Here is a 20,520-nt window from a genome sequence, read left to right on the forward strand (position 1 = left end):
TCATCCACAGATGTGCTGGAGGGAGCTGGGCCATCGTCGGCTGCTGGGCGACCCACGCCATCCCAGGAGGAGTGTGCCCACACCTCTCCTCTAGAGGAAGTCGAGGAGGAGCACGGTACTCTAGAGGAAGGTGTCTACCTCGTGGAGGAGATCCCCATCACTGGACCCTCCCAAACCCCCCCGTCAGGGAAAGCCCCTCAAGGGCCTCCTCCTCCATCAGGGAAAGCCCCTCAAGGGCCTCCCCCCCCATCAGGGAAAGCCCCTCAAGGGCCTCCTCCTCCATCGGGGAAAGCCCCTCAAGGGCCTCCTCCTCCATCGGGGAAAGCCCCTCAAGGGCCTCCCTGTCCAGACGGCCCCAAGCCTCTCCTGCCCCCAGGAAGGCTACACGGAAGACCAGGGGTGATCCAGATGCCTTGGAGGCAAATATTGCGAGGGACCAGGCCCGGCAGACCCGCCATATGGGTGCTATAGTGGGTGACCTGCGCCATCTGGCAGAGAGCCTGGCCTCCTCGGCCCAGACCCAGGCTGCCTGCACATTGGCTGTTTAGCAGGCCCTCACACAGCAGGCTGATCAGACTACCTCCATCACTGACAGCCTGAAGGATGTCAGTGCGAACTGCACAGCGATAGTGACCTGCCTTGGGGAGCTGCAGGCCACCACATCAGGCCTTGTGACAGAGGTCAGGAGCCTTGCAGTGGCTGTCCAAGCAAATACAGCTGCCATCGAGGTGGAGGGGAGGAGCCTGGCAGAGGCCATACAGGCGGAGGGGAGACAGACAAGGCGCCACCAGCGCCACACCACCACCCACCAGCTGCGGATGCAGGCTGAGACAAATGCGGTCCTCACTCGCATTGCCCTGGCATTGGAGGGCAGGCAGCCAGCCAGGGAGGGACCAGGGGATGATCCTCCTCCAGATGCCCCACCCCCCCACCCGAGGCTCCCCCCAGGGAACTGAGGCCCAGGAGCCGTGGCACCATGCCCTGGCCCACGACAGGGCAAATGAGTGCCTTTTTTTCTTTTTTGTTTATGATCATTTAATGAGTTTTTTTTATTTTGTTTTATGTTCAGGTTATGAGTTTTTTTAATTTTGTTTTAGGCTCAGGTTATAAGTTTTTTCTTTTTATTGTGACTGCACACAGTCAGTAGTGCAGGCTACAGTGTGACTGGTGTGTGAATGTGGGGGTGACATACCTGCCAGTAAGGCGTGTCACCCCGGGTCGTCAGGGGGGAAAAGTTATCCCCACGACCGTGTGAATGTGGTATGAATGGACAGCGACATTCTTGGGGCCTTGGCGTGGCGTTGCTGCTCCCAAGTCCTGCATGGTGGACTTGGGCTAATCCAATGTGAGGTGGATGTGGTGTGTGTGAGCTAGGGACCACAGTGGTGTGCATGCGTGCATTGTCCATGTGCCATGATGAATGTGTGTGTTTAACGTGTAAAGATACGTTTCACGAGGGAACTCCTGACTGCTCTTCCCTCAGCAGACAGGGTAGCCTCGTTCAGGGGGGGACTGTGTGGTTCGGGGGTCAGGTCATCACATATGTCAATCTCCAGGCCCTTTCTCATGGCGTAGTTGTGCAGCATGCAACATGCACCGATGATCTGGCACACAAAGTTTGGGGAATACAACAGGGTCCCCCCGGACTTATCCAGGCATCGGAAACAGGACTTCAGGATGCCAAATGTGCGTTCCACCACTGCACGGGTACGTATGTGTGCAGCATTGTATTTTCTCTCTCCTCTGGTTTGGGGATTCCGGTATGGAGTCATGAGATGGGGCCAAAGTGCATATGCAGAGTCACCTGGAAGATAAAAAAGACAGGAGGATGTTAGTCGTGAATGTGCCCCTCATGATGTCTGCATCATGGGGTCGGACAGTCATGCCTGACTCCCATGTCACTCACCAACCAGCCAGCTGTCCCTGTACATGTTCTGTTCGAATTCCGTTGGGATGTTGCTTTGACGGTATATGTAGCTGTCGTGGCTGGCCCCTGGGTGTTTGGCACGGACGTGCCATATGAGGCATTGGGCATCAGCTATCACCTGTACGTTGATGGAATGCCAATGTTTACGATTGCGGTATATGTGCTCTGTGGCACGGGGGAGGGGGGGGGCTGTAGTGCCACATGTGTGCAATCAATGCCCCCCACGGTGCGTGGGAATCCGGCAATTCTGAAGAAATCCTGCATTGCCTTCTGCCGCAGATGCTCATGGGTGGGTTTGCTTTCTGCTTTTTGTCCACACAGTCCCCTTTAGCGTCCTTTGTGGTGTGTTCGGGACGCTCCTCCTCCCATTGTGGGGTTTTCACATCTTGATCCCATGCCTCTGATGGTGGTTGGACTGCTGGTCCAGCTGGTAGCTTGGGTAAGCGTGTATTTTTTGTTTGGCCCCGATGACACTTCAGTCACTCCTATTCATCGTTATTGTCTATATAATATCTGGTTTTAAATTTGTAATATTAATTATATTATGTTTTTTATCTTTTTTATAGATGTAAAAGCATTATTGGACATTGCATTCCCCTGAAGTGCATTTTGCGAAACATGTTGGGACTCTGCGACTTTTCCATCTTGGCATAACCGCAACCTGCTATATTGTGACCATCATATTATGTTATAATATCTAACTTGATCAGTGTTTCTATTGATTTGTATTTAATACAATTATTTTGTATTTTTATACAATATTGATTAAAGACGATTTCTTTCTCATCGCTATAAAATTATTAATTGCGCCGACAAAATCCCTTTGTTCCCTTCTCCCCCCCATGTTCTAATAGTTTTGCCTGGGATGTGGTGCCTACTGTTTTCGGTGTTCTCATTTGTGTTTTGACTATTTTAGTATACCGTGTAGCTGTGTTTTTGGAACTTTAGCAAAGTGTGTTGGTGGTTACACTGTCCTGTGCAGAGGACTGTGCAACGACTCGTTTACACTCATCAATTCTGTGGCAGAGACTTTTGAACAAGCTTCCCACCGGCTGCTAGGTCAGTGAGAGAGACCTATCCGGTGATTGCTGAATCCAGTGTGGAAACGTTTTTTTCTCTGGATTCAAGAACGTCCCCGTGATCCGCAAAGCAAGGTACCTGAATCTCCCCTAACCCTCTGTCTGATCTTGTTTAATAAAATCTTGGAAAAAGAGACTGATGCCGCGTACACACGATAATTTTTCAGCATGAAAAAAAACGACGTTTTCCCAACTTCATCATTAAAACGATGTTGCCTACACACCATAGTTTTTAAAAAATGATCTAGCAAAGCGCGGTGACGTACAACACGTACGACGGCACTATAAAGGGAAAGTTCCATTCACCTTTGGGCTGCTTTAGCTGATTCCGTGTTAGTAAAAGACGATTCGCGCTTTTTTGTCTGTTACAGCGTGATGAATTTGCTTACTCCATTATGAACGGTAGTTTTACCAGAACGAGCGCTCCCGTCTCATAACTTGCTTCTGAGCATGCGCGGGTATTTTACGTCGTTTTAGCCCACACAGGATAATTTTTTACAACCCGAAAAACGACATTGTTTAAAACAACGTTAAAAAATGCAGCATGTTCAAATTTTTTTTTGTCGTTTTTCAGAACCTGAAAAATGATGTGAAGCCCACACACGATCATTTTAAAGTATGTGTTTTTCATGCCGAAAAATGATCGTGTGTACGCGGCATAAGTGTTGGTGGTCTGCACCAACACTTATGCCGCGTACACACGATCATTTTTCGGCATGAAAAAAAACATCATTTAAAATGATGTGAATAACTCTTCAAGAAGGACCCCTGAGGCCTCGTACACACCAGTTTCCGCGGACATGTTAGGTCGTGTGTAGGGCCGACCGGATTCCCGGCCTAGCGGACAGGTTTGCAGCGGACCAATGTTTCTTAGCATGCTAAGAAACATGTCCGCTGGAACCATGTCCGTCGGACATGTCCGATGGTCAGTACGACTCATCGGACATGTCCGCTCGGCCGAAATCCCTCGCATGCGTCAAAGTGATTCGACGCATGCGTGGAAGCATTGAACTTCCGGGGTCGCGTACGTGGCAGCGTCATTGTCGCCGCGGACCGTTTTCATCTGACATGTTGGGTCGTCTGTACGAGGCCTAAGATGAATGTGGTAAGGTAATGGCAGGCCCAAATTCAAACCAGCAGCTCCTACAGGGGTAGTGCTACACGTAAACAAAATGATCACACATTTCCCCATATGAAACTGTACTTTGATTGACGAATGTGCTTGACTGTCATGTAATATGTGCTTTATATTAATAAAGTTGGTTTTACCAAGTAAAAAAAAATGTTTGTCAGTTTTTATAGCTGTTTTTATGAGCTGTCGTTGGGGAGATTCGCCCTCTTTTTGTCCTGTTTACCATTATCAACGGGGAAAATATGGTAAAATCAAAAATATGACAGTTTATTTATTTAATAATGTAACCAATGATACTTATAATGAATCTCAAATTCCTCACCTAGCTCTTTCATTGTGCTGCCCTCTATCTTGGCAGGTAAACTTTCTTTAACAGAGTTTTTGGCATACACATAGAATTTGTAGGTATCCTTGGCACTCATGTTGTGAAATGTCCAGTTTTGTTGAGTTGGATCATTGATGGTTTGCAGTACAAATGAGTCAGTATGATCCTTATTCACTGGAAGAAATAGATGAACAGAGGAAGATCAGGAGTGTGCAACAACAATTATTTTTCTGACTCCATTACAAAGAAAACATGCTCACTGCATAGAACTGCGGGCCTGTTTTTTCATCTTGCAGCAATTTATTATTTATTTATTACAGGTACTTATATAACACAGACGCTTATTTACACACGCTTTAAAAACAGTATATTGTACATTCACTTAAGTCCCTGCCCTGAAGGAGCTTCCCAACTCACATGTATACATACTGTACACATACACATACTAGGGTCAATTTAGGCAAAAGTTCACCTTTTGTATAAAAAATAAATACTCATCTTTTGCCTGTAAATTTTTTAGACTTTTGTTATTTCTTTACATTGCATCCTGTAAAGCATTGCACCTGCAATTAGCAGATTGTGTGTGCAATGACTGGACTCTCAGTACACTGTACCTCCAAAAAAGGCAAGCAGTTATTGAATGGCAGAAAGGATCAATAAACTACAAGACCGTTCACCAGCCCCCTCACAGTTCTTTGACAGCCACAACAGCTGAAAGCTTGTAGTTCATTCACAGGAAACTGTGAATAAATGATGCAGCCATGACAACGGGTGTGCGGAGAGCATCCCCCACCCGCTGTCACAGAGAGGGGGGCACTGGTGTTACACCCTAAATATGAGTGTAACATGCTCCCAAAGGTGAACTTATCCTTTATTCTACCAACATGTCTTTGGAGTGTGGGAGGAAACCCATGCAGGCACAGGAAGAAAATGTAAACTCCAGGCAGGTTGCGCCATAATTGGGATTTGAACCGACGATCCTAATGCTGCCAGGCAAAAAGCACTTAGCCACTATGTTGTCCCAGGTAATTTGTAGTACAAAAAATTACCTTTTCTTTCGGAAATTACATTGTTATTTATTATGGAACTAATGGTATATCTAAAAGCAGTCCCAGGAAAATGGGACAGGCAAAACAAACCAAAGCACCAAGGAAACCCTCAAGGAAAATTTGACTGCATCACAGCAACATACACCCAGTACAATTTACTGAATATGTGAACAGAACAATAGAGCAGATAGCATAAATAGAGTCATGTTGCCCAGGAAAAACTCACCACCCTTGTCAATTAAGCAGTGACAGGAGAGGGAATAAAAAAAAATGATTTGTCCTTGAAAAGTAGGTATTGGTTGTCAGACACACCCTGAAAGACTTCAACAAATCCAAAGTGTCTCCCTCAAATAATAGACAAAATTATGGATGTCCCTAATGAAGTGAATAATCCTTACTAAAAAAGAGGCCCTATCTTTTACATATATTCTAATGTCTTTTTTTACTACATACCCCATACTCGTTCACATGGGAGGGGGGTTGGGATCTGGGGGCCCTCTTGTTAAATGCTTGAATAAGGGCTTGGTATTGATTTTGAGAGGGACCCCACATCATTTTTTTTTTATGTTTTTTCTCAATTTGTATTTTTGTTATTTTATTTTAACTTTCAGCTGTCAGCAGGGATGCTGCCCGCACTTTAAAAAACAGCTAGTAACAGCCTGTGGTAAGGACGTCAGCTCCTGCCGGTGGTAAATTACTGCATGCTTTCACTACTAAAATATCGCATGACTTGCTGCATTTTAGTAGCGTTCTTTAGTGAATACTAAATAGCTTTTTGAAAAACGCTGTGACGGTAGTGGAAGATATCCCCGTCAAAGTCTTCCCTTCTTCCCATAAAAGCAAATCACCCAGTATTCCATGAGTAGAACTCCCTGGGATGATAATCCACACAGGAGCCAAGGTTAATGCTGGAACAAGACAGACTTTAATTTTATAACACAGAGCTTATATGTAATTTCCAAACTGTTACAATGACAAATCTCCGCCCCCTCACACTGGGGCTTCCATACAGATCATGGGTCAGAAAGGTCATTACCATATCAACAGCCTGTTAGCCAAGTCACACCTGAAATCCTCTAACACACACACAGCATAACGAGCAGGGAGAATTAAACTGAAGCATCCTTCACAATGGCCCCCCTTTTTCTCCCTGCTCCGGCAACCCGGTTGGACCTTCCCTGGTCCAGTAGGGTTGACGGGTTCAGAGCTTTTAGTCCGAGGTTAACTCCGTTTGGCGTGACTGACCTCCCTTGGCAACTGCTTCCGACTCAGGTATGTCACCGGGTCGTCAGATCACCCGCCGGTCAGTCCCCAAGTCTTTGTGCGATCTGCAGAGTCACCAGAAGTCAGTGTGAAGACGGCGAATGGGTCTGTGCGCCGCGGTCTAGGTGTCCCGCTATGGGAGGGGGCAGGTTATGGCTCTGAAGTGACAATCACAGGAGATTCATAAAAAAGAAAAAGTTATATTTGTTGAAATGCTGTAGCACTGGTGCTCAGAGTCCGGGGGGGGGGATTGGATCAGTGCCCCATAGGGTCAGCCACCCCCTTCTCCCTCCGCAGCCGCCGGTTCTCCTCTTTGAGCTTCTCCAGCTCCATCTCCAGTTCATGGAGCCTGGGGGGGTCAGCCTGCTGTGACCTCAGGTGGTTGTTCTCCTCCTCCATGCGGCTTATGCACTCCTCCAGCTCCATGTACTCACGGATCAGCTCCTGCTTGCTCATGTCCTGCAGGCTCTCCATGTGGTTCTTCATCATCAGGAACTGGGTGGTGGTGTAAGGGGCCACCGGTGGGCCCTTGGCGAACATCTCGGCCCGCATCTGAGACGCCCGCTGCGACTCCCTCTCCTCCAGTCGCTTCTTCTCCTCCCAGTTCAGCTTGTTATACGGCTTCCAGGACCTCTTCTTCTTGGAGGGTGGCCGGCGGTGCCTCCTTCTGCCCAGCTCCCTCCAGGGCCCCTCCAGCTCATGGCTGTCGCCCATGACCAGCTGACAATGGTGTTCCCTGTTGTCCATAATAAAGGATTGTACCATGAGGGCTTCGTAAGGGGTGCCCAATGGTTCTTCCGGACCCAGCTCCTGGGGATCCCAAGCCGAGTCTACACAATGGGCTGCTGCTCGTGGGCGGTACCCAGGTTGAGACCAATTTGACCTGGTGTTGTCATTCATGGGGCAATTCTGCTTGAAGTGACCCAGCTGTTTGCACCGGAAGCAGCTTTGTTCGTTGTCCTCCTGGCGTGGATAGCGAGGGCTAGATGTCATTGGTCTGTTAGGAGGTTGGTATCTAGCGGCTGGTGGGTATGAGGGCGCCGTTGGTCGTGGAGGTTGTACCTGTGGCGTGACCTGGTTTGTCTTGCGAGTATCCGCATATTCATCCGCCAACTTCGCGGCCTCTGGTAGAGTCATGGGCCTGCGATCTCTCACCCAGTCTTTGACGTCCGTCTGGATGTGATTGTAAAATTGCTCCAGGAGCATTAGTTGCAAAATGTCCTCTGCGGTGGTGGCCTGGCTGCTGTTAACCCAGTTAGAGGCCGACAGGGATAACTGGCATGCCCATTCCGCGTAAGAGTCTTTCGTGGTTTTGCGTGAGTCCCTGAACTTCTGTCGGTGGGACTCTGGGGTTACTGCATAACGAGCCAGGAGCACTTCTTTAACCCAGGCGTAGCTGTGGATATCCTGATCTGGCACGGTCCGGAAAGCATCAGAAGCTTTGCCTGACAGTTTTCCTGACAATATTGCAACCCACTCTCTTCTAGCTATTCGGTGCAGGTTACATTGTCGCTCAAAATCTGCCAGGTAGTTATCAATTTCACAGTCTTTTTCATCAAAAGCTTTTAAAGCGCTAAACTGAATCTTCCTTGAGTCTGCTGTGCTGTACTCACTGTTTGGAGAATGTGCGGCTGCTTGTTGGACTGCTGCCAGTTTTAACTGTATTTCTGCGTCTCTTATTTGTTTATCCTTCTGTAGTTCTGCGTCTCTTATTTGTTTAGCCTCCTCCGCTAACAGGTCCATCACTTTCAGCACCACATCCGCCGTTGGGTTCGGACTGAACCATGCTAGCTTCTCTCTCATTACTTTGTTGGCTGGCGATTCCTCCTCCTGAATCACTGGTGTCTCCATCTCTTGTACTGCTGGCGTTGCTGCAATCCCGTCCTCCTGGTCTATCTCCATTAATTCTGCTATGATGACCCGCTTGGTTTTGTTGCTAGCAATCCTTCCACGAACTTCCAGTAGTTCTTCCAGTGTCTGCTTGGAATCCGGGTGTAAAGGGGAATAGAAGGGAAAATCCCGCTGCTGCCAACCATTTGTGACGGTAGTGGAAGATATCCCCGTCAAAGTCTTCCCTTCTTCCCATAAAAGCAAATCACCCAGTATTCCATGAGTAGAACTCCCTGGGATGGCCCAATAATCCACACAGAAGCCAAGGTTAATGCTGGAACAAGACAGACTTTAATTTTATAACACAGAGCTTATATGTAATTTCCAAACTGTTACAATGACAAATCTCCGCCCCCTCACACTGGGGCTTCCATACAGATCATGGGCAGACATTTCGGAGCCGATTCTGAAAACACATTTTCTTTAGATAATGACATCAGTGAAGGTAATTACCACAATGAAGCAATCAGAATAATTAACATGAGCCCCTTCTAATCACAGTAAACAGTAACCACAGGGCTTCTTCACACAACACACTAGACCATTTACCCTTTGAACCAGGACTGGCTGAGGAAAGGTCATTACCATATCAACAGCCTGTTAGCCGAGGAATGAGTCACACCTGAAATCCTCTAACACACACACAGCATAACGAGCAGGGAGAATTAAACTGAAGCATCCTTCACAAACGCTATACGGTATCTTACCGCATGCTCGGATATGGTAAGATACCACTTTGTGTAATGTCTTAGACGGCAGATTTTTTTATTGTCATGACTTGTGCCAGCAGTATTGTAAAGTTTGCAACCTTGTCTTGCAAGTCACATTTTCTCATCCTTCATAGAGCTGTCATGAGACCTAGGACCACTTTTTTGGCAAGGATTATTCAATTCAATAGGGATTTTACACATCCTTTATTTTGTCCATGATCTTCTCATTTGAGGGAGACACTTGGGATTTGTTGAAGTCTTTCAGGTTGTGTCCGACAACCAAAACCTACTTTTTAAGAACAGATTCTTCCTTGGTGATTCATTGGTGATTCCAGTGAGAGTTCTTGCAAAGGATCTTGCCTTTCCTGTCACTGCATAATTTACAAGGGAGGTGAGTGCTTCCTGGGACTCCGTTCATGCAATCTGCACTCTTGTTTTGTTCACATATTCACTAAACTATACTGGGTGTACACAGTGACAGGCAAGTTATTTCACTGGAACCTTGTGAGTGCATCTTAAACAATCTTTTTTATTGTGTCAAAATAAAAGGACATTTTTGGTGATTAGGGTACAGTAAAGGCACTGTAAGTTCGTATGTAAGCTATACTTGGGAAAAGTAAGCAAATTCCCTGTAAACTGCTGCACATTATCATACCTCCCAACTTTTTGAGATGGTAATGAGGGACACCTATCAGAAAAAGTATGCAGGCATAGGACACACCCCTTGCCATGCCCTCTTAAAGGAGAAGTGTACAAAAAAACAAGATTGGTTAAACCCACAAGTGCTTTTTTTACCACTACTATTCCTTTATATTGGCTTTTGGAATTTACAAATGCAGCAATTTAGAAATCAGATGAAAGGTTTAGGGCTGGAAAACACTTATAGATAAAAGATAATAAAAGATAAAAAGTTCATTTTATATACAACTCTATTGAATCGACCAAAATGAGGGACAAATGAGGGGGAAGGAGGGACAGAGGGACATTGCTCCAAATCAGGGACAGTCCCTAAAAATCAGGGACAGTTGGGAGCTATGAACATTATGGCTAATATAATATAATATAATATAAATACATATAAAAAAAAAACAGTTGAATGCTGTAATTTAGTCATGCAAGGCCTTATTTGAAAATGCATCTCTTATAATGAACGGAAATTGAGCTTTACCTTGATATAATGAATGTCACTAGAACTTTAAATAAGAGCCCCATTCAGCCAATCCCTTTTGATTTACCTAAGTGATGAGAAATCTTGTAGCCTGTAAGGATTCCATTGGGATGTTCAGGAGGTCCCCAAAACAGTGCAAGAGATGTGTCAGACAGCCGTTCAATACGTAATCCAGAAGGTGGGCTGGGAACTGCAAACCAAAAAAGATGGTTTAAATGGATCTAGAAATATACCTAATCTTAAAAATAAATTATATTCAATGTTAACTTAAAGCAGACCTTCAGTGCTGCTCTGCCTCCTCCCCCTATCTCTTGCAAATTAAATTGAAAAATGCTTTTCCAATGATGTTGTTTTGAGCTGCACTGAACAGTGTACATGCTACCTATGAACATACTATCTACATTTGAAAAATTGTGTGAAACTGGCAGGACACAACAAAGTAAAAAAAAATGTGTGAAGAGGAAAGGAAAAATATTTTTCTTTATCGTACACCACGGGACACAGAGCCTCTTATTCATTACATAGTGGGTTGTATGGTCACCAGAGGTGATTGGACACTGGTACAACTAATCAAAGACAGTTCCCCTCCATATAACCCCTCCCATCAGGGAAGTACCTCAGTTTTTTCACCAGTGTCTAAGGTGTGGGTCCTAAGTTTTAAAACTTAAAGGGGTTGTAAAGGAATTTTTTTTTTCCATAATAAGCATCCTTTACCTGCAGACATTCCTCTTTTCACTTCCTTATTGTTCGTTTTTGCTCAGAAGTTGCTCTATTTCTTCTCTGTTCTGTTCACTTACTGCTTGTCTGATTTTACTGACCACTGTGACGGGAGGGTTTATTGCGGTGGTCAGTAACGTGCTCACCCCCTCCTGGGAACTACATCTGTGCGGCGGGACGCTCTCTACGAGTTAAAGACCTCAAGGAGGTGTGAATTACTGGGCGTGCCGCAATTCATACTGGGAAATGTAGTTCTTACATGAACGAACGAGGAAGTGAATGAGAGAACATAAACTAGAATGCCGGAGCTGATATAGAGGAAGGAATTTAATAGGTATTTACTTGTTTTTTTAACAGAATCATTACACTTTTCTGTCTGTCTACCTTGCAGACATACATTTTAGGCAAATAAAATTTTCCTTTACAACTCCTTTAAGGACCTTTCCTATTTAGAGTGGGTGTATTTTTTGAGGCCGCCACTGGCGGGAGTAAAGAGCTGAGTTTTGACTCACCAGGCTCCAAAGCAGTGTCAGTCCCAGCGCCAGCACACTCCTTCCGCTGCAAGCTCTGCCATAGACATTGCCCTCCTTCTCCCTCCAGACAATGACTGGAGGATCTCCCTCACACAGAAGAACGCCATTAACCACACAGGGGTGCGAAGAATGCACCTAGGATGCGCGCACGCACAGGGGCACGCTTTATGACAATTTCAATGGGAGGTGGGCGGCCTGAACAGGCACTGGGACGTGCACGGGCGCGCACACGTGCACAGGCACGTCTTATAACGGCAAACAGGCAGGAAGGAAGAACCTCACATGCCTGGCGCTTCCCTGCAAGGGACACAGCAGTGTTTAAGGGCACGTAAGATCTCCATGTGGTTGGCTGAGTACTCCCAAAGGATAAGACTGGCATGAAACTGTTGATCTCCTTGCAGAAAGATCTGAGAAGGATGAGGCCCCATCGGGGGATGAGGACTCTGAGGGATCCAAGATATCAGAGGAACCTTTTTCTGCCTCTCAGGTTCTAAAGTCACTGGTGCAATATTATACTGAAGTGGTGCACTCCACATTTAGATTACCCTCTAAGGAGATAACTGAATTACCTGTCTCCTCTCTGGGCTCGTTAAAATCCCCACAGGCTGCCTGTGCCTTTCCGATTCATCCTTTATTGGAGAATCTGATTTACGCAGACTGGAAACACCCAGATCAGCGTTTTTCTCCTCCTAGGCGTAAATAAAAGCCTAACTTGTCCGGTGGACAATGCCCAGGTATTTAAAGATCCTGTGCCGGATTCAGAAAGAGGATACGATGGCGTATCTCCTGATACGCCGTCGTATTTCTGAGTCCGGCCGTCATATCTATGCGCCTGATTCATAAAATCAGGTTACGCATAGATATGCCCAAGATCCGACAGGTGTAAGTGACTTACACCGTCGGATCTTAGGCTGCAATTCCAGGCCGGCCGCTATGTGGCGCTTCCGTATCTTTTACGCGTCGAATATGCAAATGAGCATTTACGCCGATTCAGAAACAAACGACCGCCCGGTGCTTTTTTTTTACGTCGTTTGCGTTCGGCTTTTTCTGGCGGAAAGTTACCCCTGCTATAGGAGGGGTACGTGCGGCGTATCCTATGTTAAGTATGGCCGTCGTTCCCGCGCAGAGTTTAGAATTTTTCACGTCGTTTGCGTAAGTCGTTCGCGAATACGGCCGGACGTAATTTACGTTAACTTTGAAACCAATGACGTCCTTGCAACGTCATTTGGAGCAATGCACGCTGGGAAACTTTGCGGACGGCACATGCGTGGTTCGATCGGCGCGGGGACGCGCCTGATTTCAATTGTAGACGCCCCCTAGCCGCGGAATTTGAATTCCGCCGGGGGATTTACGATACGCCGCCGCAACTTTAGAGGCAAGTGCTTTCTGAATAAAGCACTTGCCTCAAAAACTTGCGGCGGCATAACGTAAATCAGATAGGTCAGCGGATCTTTAGATCTGCGTAACCTATCTGAATCTGGCCCCCTGCTGAGAAAAGGTTGAAATCTTTACCAAAATCATCCTTCCTCCTGGCAGGCGCAGTAACCCAACCTGCTGTAGCGGCGGTGGGTATGTGTCAGGTCTTAAAGGACCAGGTGAAACAGGGGATGAAAGATCTGACTTTAGAACAGATCACATTTTGGGAGAATATGCCTAGGGCCTTATGTTTTACAGGGGATGCCATTAGAGATTCTAACCAACAGGCATCCCACCTCATGCTCCAGCTGGTGCTTATGCACAGAATTCTTTGGCTAAGGCATTGGTCAGCAGAAGCCCCGTGCAAAAAGCTTTTGGCCAGCTTCCCCTTCCATAGCGAAAGCCTCTTTGGGGATGATTTGGAGAAGTATATCCAAAAGATATCGAGCTGTAAAACTACCCTTCTACCAGAGAAGAAGAAAAACAAGCGTCCTTGTTTTAAGCGTTCTCTCTATCCGGGTCATGGTAGATCTAGCTCCAGCCAGTGGCGACAGCATTTTCAGCCAGCCACAAAGGCTAAGGAAGACCAAGCCCAGAAAAACAAGAAGCAGTGGGGTTCAAAGGCCAACAAGCAAAACCCCAAAGTCTCTTCATGAAGAGGCACCCCCGCTCGGCCGAGTGGGGGGACAACTTTGGCAGTTTTCAGCAGCATGGCAGACAGAAATGCAGGACAGATGGGTAGTATCCACAGTATCCCTAGGATACAAACTGGAATTTTGAGAGATCCCATCTTCTCAGTTCCGAAGCTCAAGGCTCTCCAAAGATCTACTAACAAGAGCGTCCTTCTTCAAAGGATTGGATCACTTGCTGTCCCAAGGGGTGATCACAGAAGTACCCCTTAAGGAGCAAGGTTCAGGTTTTTATTCAAACCTCTTTGTGATTCTAAAATCAAACAGAGATGTCAGACCCATCCTGGATGTAAGATCTCTAAATCAGTTTCTGAACATTCGCCATTTTCGAATGGAAACTATTCTATCAGTGGTCGCCACCCTACAAGGCGGAGAATTCATGGCGTCGATAGACATCAAGGACGCATATTTACATGTGCCTATCCATCCCGCGCACCAAAGATTCTTAAGGTTTGCGGTAGAACATCGCCACTTCCAGTTTGTGGCTCTGCCCTTTGGTGGGGCACAGGGCATAGCGGTAATGGCGTATCTAGATCTACTTGTGATAGATCAGTCAGTGGCAGGATTAGATCACGCCGTGCTTAACACAATAAAATACCTGGAACAGTTAGGATGGATTGCAAACCTACAAAAATCCTCTCTACAAGCCCAAAGAAGGGTAGAGTATTTGGGCATGATCATAGACACAGCCCAAAGGATGGTATTCCTGCCAGAACCAAAGATCAAGTCTCTAAAGGACCTGATCCACGAGGTGAAGGCAAACAAAAGGCCATCTATTCGCCTTTGCATGAGGCTACTAGGGAAGATGGTGGCCTCCTTCGAGGCTGTCCCTTATGCCCAGTTTCATTCGAGACTACTTAAAGGCAGTATCTTAGCCGCCTGGAACAGGAATATCCAAGCTCTGGATTTACCCATGCGCCTGTCTCCACAAGTGCGCCAAAGCTTCAGTTGGTGGTTAAAAACCAAGAACTTGCAGAAAGGAAAATCCTTTCTCCCAGTCACCTGAAAGGTGGTGTCTACGGATACCAGCCTAATGGGCTGGGGAGCAGTGTTAGAAGAAGCTTCAGTGTAAAAGGAAAGGAAGGGCGCACCGACCTAGTGCATTACCAATGGCTAGGGTTAATTAAAATTGTATAAAAGATCATGAATACTCACAAAACAAGTAAAAAGCAAGCGTAAACACCACTCCATCTAAGGGATAGATGCCTCCGGAAGGCCTCCTACTAGAACCAGACAACCGGAGAGTCCAGACGACATATATTACAGCTACGGCTTGCGCGTTACGAGGGCAGACCCTCTTCCTCAGAGCCAAAAGTGATAGTACCTGTAACGAGTGCAGGAGACTGTGTTTCTTAGAAGAAGTTTCAGCCCAGGAAACCTGGGCCAAGACCGAAGAGAACCTGCCCATCAACATACTGGAAATGCGGGCAGTATACTTAGCCCTCAGAACCTGGACACACAGGTTACAGGGCCACCCGGAGCAGATTCAATCCAACAATGCTACTGCAGTAGCTTACATCAATCACCAGGGAGGCACCCACAGCCAGGGCGCTCAGAAAGAGGTGAATCCGATTTTGGCATGGGCAGAAGAACAAGTTCCTTGCCTCTCTGCAATCTTCATTCCGGGGGTAGAAAACTGGCAAGTGGACTACCTGAGCCGCCAGCAACTATTACCAGGAGAGTGGTCTCTCCACCCCGATGTCTCCCAGGCCATATGCCAGAGATGGGGGACCCTGGGTGAATACCTGCTAGCCTCCAGGTTCAACAGGAAGTTCGACAACTTTGTGTCCAGGACAAGAGATCCTCTGGCCTAGGGATCGGATGCTCTAATAATTCCGTGGAATCAGTTTTCACTAATCTATGCGCTTCCTCCAGTCGCTCCCTTACAAAGGCTACTTTGCAGGACAAGAAGGAAATAATTCCAGTAATCCTAGTGGCCCAGAAGGCCCTGGTTTGCCGAAATTATAAAGATGGTGGTAGGAAAACATTGGAAGCTTCCGCTTCGTCATGAGCTGCTGTCGCAAGGTCCAGTGTTCCATCCTTCCTTACAAAAGCTAAACTTGACGGTTTGGCTACTAAGACCCACATTCTGAAGAAACAAGGGATCTCGGGTCCAGTGATTTCTACACTCATTAATGCTAGAAAGCCAGCCTACAGGCTTATCTACTATAGAGTCTGGAAGGCATATGTTTACTGGTGTGAAACCAAGAAATGAAATCCTCAGAAGTATGACATAAGTATGATTCTCGCCTTTTGCCAGCTAGGAGTGTATATGAAATTAGCCCTTAGTACCATTAAGGGTCATCAGTCTCTATCAAGGCCCCATCAGTCATTCTTTAAAGACCACTGGCATCTCATTCCCTAGTTTGGTCTTTCATTCAGGGGGTACTGTGGATAAATCCGCCAGTCAAGTCACCCTTGTGCCCATGGAATTTGAATTTGGTATTGTCAGTATTGCAAAAGCAACCTTTTGAACCTATTTGCCATATTCCTTTGATTCTTTTGAGCAGGAAAGTGGGCTTTTTGATTGCCATCTCTTCGGCTAGAAGAGTATCAGAATTAACAGCTCTTTCTTGTAAAGAGCCTTATTTAATTTGTCACAAGGACAGGATTATTCTACGACCCCATCCAACCTTTTTACCAAAAGGTGGTGTCGACATTTCATTTGAATCAAGATATTATTTTGCCTTTCTTTTTTCCGGATCTGCAGACAGCAGAGGAAAAGTTATTGCACTCTCTAGATGTAGTGAGAGCAGTAAAAGTGTATCTGCAGGTAACAGATGTTTTGTTTATTTTGCCAGATGGTCCCAAGAAGAGAAAAGCGCCATCAAAATCCACCATTTCATGATGGATTCGACAAGTAACATCTGATAAGGCGCACTTGACCAGAGCTATGAGTGCTTCATGGACAGTGCATCACCAGGCTTCCATGGCTCAGATCTGTAAAGCTGCAACTTGGTCTTCAGTCCATACATTTACCAAATTCTATCAAATAGATGTAAGAGGACATGAGGATTATGTCTGCGGGCGTAGTGTACTGCAGGAAGCAGTCTAGGGCTCCTTGTCCCTTTACGGCTGGCTCGGATCTGTGTCTTCCACCCTTCATATTGAGCATTGCTCTGGGACATCCTACTATGTAATGAATAAGAGGCTCTGTGTCCCGTGGTGTACGATAAAGAAAATAGGATTTTTAATAACAGCTTACCTGTAAAATCCTTTTCTTGGAGTACACCACAGGACACAGAGGTCCCCCCTTCTTATGGGAACCTTACTGCTTTGCTAAAAAAAGTGAGGTACTTCCCTGATGGGAGGGGTTATATGGAGGAGAACTGTCTTTGGTTGTGCCAGTGTCCAATCACCTCTGGTGACCATACAACCCACTATGTAATGAATAAGAGGCTCTGTGTCCCATGGTGTACTCCAAGAAAAGGATTTTACAGGTATGCTATTAAAATCATATTACATAACAGTCATCAGCAAGAAATATGAAAAAAAAAAGAGAAATGTGGGCTTATGGGTGTAAGTCTGTTTTTGTTTTGGTTTTTTAAATCTTTATTTAAGGTTTGCGGTTTACACAAAGTAGCATATCACATACAATCGACCCATAACAGCAAATGATAGGCTTTAACAGTAACCCTTAGCAAAAAATAAAATAAAAAATGACATAACAGTCAAGGTTTCAATACAGTGTCATGGTAATTCAGGAAACTGTGGTCTAAAGTCTCCACAACAGATATATCCTGTACATTATCTGAACTGCAGTGAGAACCACCCCAACCTAATAGAGGATTAATGTCATTGGATGTAACGGGAGGGCCCGTGGAATCCAGAATCTCTTAGAAAGTATGAGATACCCTTGCTTCAGCTCCCCATGCACCTCTTATGTCTAAATCACCCTGTGTCGCTAATAGGGGCATAGGGTGACTGAGAAATATCTTGGACTACCTAAAATGGGACAGTAATATTTATCCACAATATATTTCAGGATATCTGTAAATAACTATTTACTGTTTGTTGATTCTGAACTCAACAGGTTAATGGAAATAGGCTGATGTGTTCAACTTCAACCACCTTTCTAATGTTAATGAATCCAGACTAACTTCTAAAGATCTTTTCATTGTGGCTTGTGGTAATTGACCCTGCAATTGTATGAAGGTGTATTTGTGATAAGGTTGATTGTGTCTTTTGACACAGACGCCAAGTCTAGCCTAAAGGTCAGGTCTCTGAGTTATCAGCTGCTGTAAGGGGGATTAATTAAAGGGGAGGTTCACCCTATAAAAAATTTCTAACACTACATCCAGCCCAGTTCTGCAAATAAAATTACACTGACCTTTTTTTTTTTATGCCGTAGATAGCGTTTAGCCTTAGAATTCACCGCGGCTTCTGGGTAGGGAATCCCGCGGGAGTGGGCGTTCCTATTGACATGCCAATTGATTGACATGCTAAACGACGGCGCACACAGCGCGTCACGACTTTCCGAAAGAAGCTTGGGTCGGCTCGGCTCTATTCGGCGCCGAATAGGGCCGAGCCGAGCCGAGCTTCCTTCAGGAAGTCGTGACGCGCTGTGTGCGCCGTCGTTTAGCATGTCAATCAATTGGCATGTCAATAGGAACGCCCAATCCCGCGGGATTCCCTACCCAGAAGCTGCGGTGAATTCTAAGGCTAAACGCTATCTACGGCAAAAAAAAAAAAAAAAGGTCAGTGTAATTTTATATGCAGAACTGGGCTGGATGTAGTGTTAGAATTTTTTTATAGGGTGAACCTCCCCTTTAATTAGCTCATGTAAATTAGGTCTGGTCAAATGTGTATTTTCAGAGTAAAATGAGGAGAATGTAAGAACCTCCTCTTTGTGTTTAAAAATTGTATTTTTTCAATAAAGCATGTCATTCCTGCTTAAATCTCAAGACAGAGCGTTGTCTCGTTATTGAGGGAGAATTATTCTTATGGTTCTCGTTCGCCTGACTGGAGTGTCGGTAGATGCCTTGTGTTCAGGAATGGAATATCCTAAACGGCATTAACCCCTTGCATCCTTGGATTGCCGTTACAGATGTATACCATTAAATAGGAACCATAGGCTGTAAGGATGACAACCTGATGGGCAGAACATCCTTATCCCTGGCTAACAGGTGATGAGCCACTGCAATCATGGGGGGTCGAGACTGAACATTTTACCTGTTGTAAAGTGTGACTCTTAGGCCCGGATTCGCAGGGGTGGCACCAGTGGAAAACCGCAAGCCATGAGAATTTTCTCTTTTTTAGAAAAGGAAAGTGGATGACACTAGAGGTGTCAGTGAGGGAAAGAAAGATAAGAAAGGCTAAAACGAAGAACACTACAGGGATAGTAAGGTGGGAAGGGGAGGGTAGAAAGTGCTGGCAAGGACGACGACCCAAAACCCTAAGATTCGTCTGAGAATCGGAACAGATCCCAGTGTATCCAGCAAGTATTGTGTTCTTCCTCTCTATCCCCCGGGGCAGCTGTCAGATTCTCCATCCGCTGTATACTGCACACCCTGGCAAACCACTGTGACACCACTGGTGGAGACTGTTGCTTCTCCTGAAGAGAGACGTTGGTAATCTTGTGAATGATCTGTAGAACTTGTCTCCAGAAAAGGGACAACTACGGACATTCCCAGAAGATGTGTAGTAAAGTTGCGGCTTGGGTAACACATCTCCAGCACAGTGGACTATGTCCTGGGAATATGGAAGCCAACACCGATGGGGTCCTGTACCAGCACATCAGAATCTTATAGGTAATCTCCTGATACTTGATACACAAGGATGACTTATGTGCAAAGAAAAAGGATATGATTCTTTTGATCCTCAGTGAACGTAATGTTGAGATCTCTCTCCCATTTTTTCAAATATGGGGGGTCATGTTGAGATATGCGAGCAAGTAAAATGTTGTAAGCACAAGAAAGAGATTTCCATATAGGTCCCCGTGTTCATAAAAGGACCTACGTGCCTTCAAAAGTCTGTTCTTAGATTAAAATAAGGAGTGTTCCCTTATTTGTTCTCAGAGACTGGTTACTTCTGCTTCCAGGACTCTGGATATAATTTATGGGGCTTTTCCCAATCATGTAGTTTCACAAGCAACCCAGACAGCGTCTTCGCTCTTGCCACCTCAAGTCTGTGACACCTCAAGTCTGTGACCATGTTTAATGAGCATTCCTCTAATGTAGCACTTGTGTGCTGACTAAACAGAGAGAGGATTAGGGGCTGAGTCTTTGTTTCTCTCAAAAAAAGTTCCAGCTCCTGTACAATCTCTGCCTTGACCTTGGGGTCCTGTACAAGGGACTCATTTAAGCACCACATGGCTGATCTAGGTGCCGGGTTCTGTGAGGCAAAAATTAAAGAGATTGGAGCGTGGTCTGAGAGTGCTATATGTCCAAAGTTGGCCCCAGAAACAAGTGGTATCGTGGCATGAGAGATTAGGAAAAGATCTATCCTGGAATACAAGCCATGCACCGCCGAGAAAAAGGTGTAGTCCCTCTCCTGCAGCTGAAGGATACGCCAGATGTCCACTAGTTGATGCGAGTGCAACAACTCTCTGACTCGGTTTCGAGATTTCAGGGACAGGGCTGAAGAGCCCGTCGAGGAGTCTGTGTGGGGATCAAGGGTCAGG

At 45.9% G+C, this 20,520-nt stretch overlaps 1 protein-coding gene across 1 annotated transcript in view; it reads right to left on the reverse strand.

Moving 5' to 3' along the window:
* LOC120914249 (neuronal cell adhesion molecule-like) overlaps positions 1–20,520 on the reverse strand; it is a 507,806-nt gene that overhangs the window by 110,319 nt on the left and 376,967 nt on the right. Inside the window, exons 9-10 of the mRNA XM_040324873.1 lie at positions 10,611–10,733; positions 4,461–4,637 (exon numbers count right to left, since the gene is read on the reverse strand). Coding sequence (XP_040180807.1) covers positions 4,461–4,637; positions 10,611–10,733 — 300 coding nt within the window. The remainder of the gene's footprint in view (positions 1–4,460; positions 4,638–10,610; positions 10,734–20,520) is intronic.

The sequence above is a fragment of the Rana temporaria genome, chromosome 9 (assembly GCF_905171775.1).
Source record: "Rana temporaria chromosome 9, aRanTem1.1, whole genome shotgun sequence".
NCBI classification, from domain to species: Eukaryota; Metazoa; Chordata; class Amphibia; order Anura; family Ranidae; genus Rana; species Rana temporaria.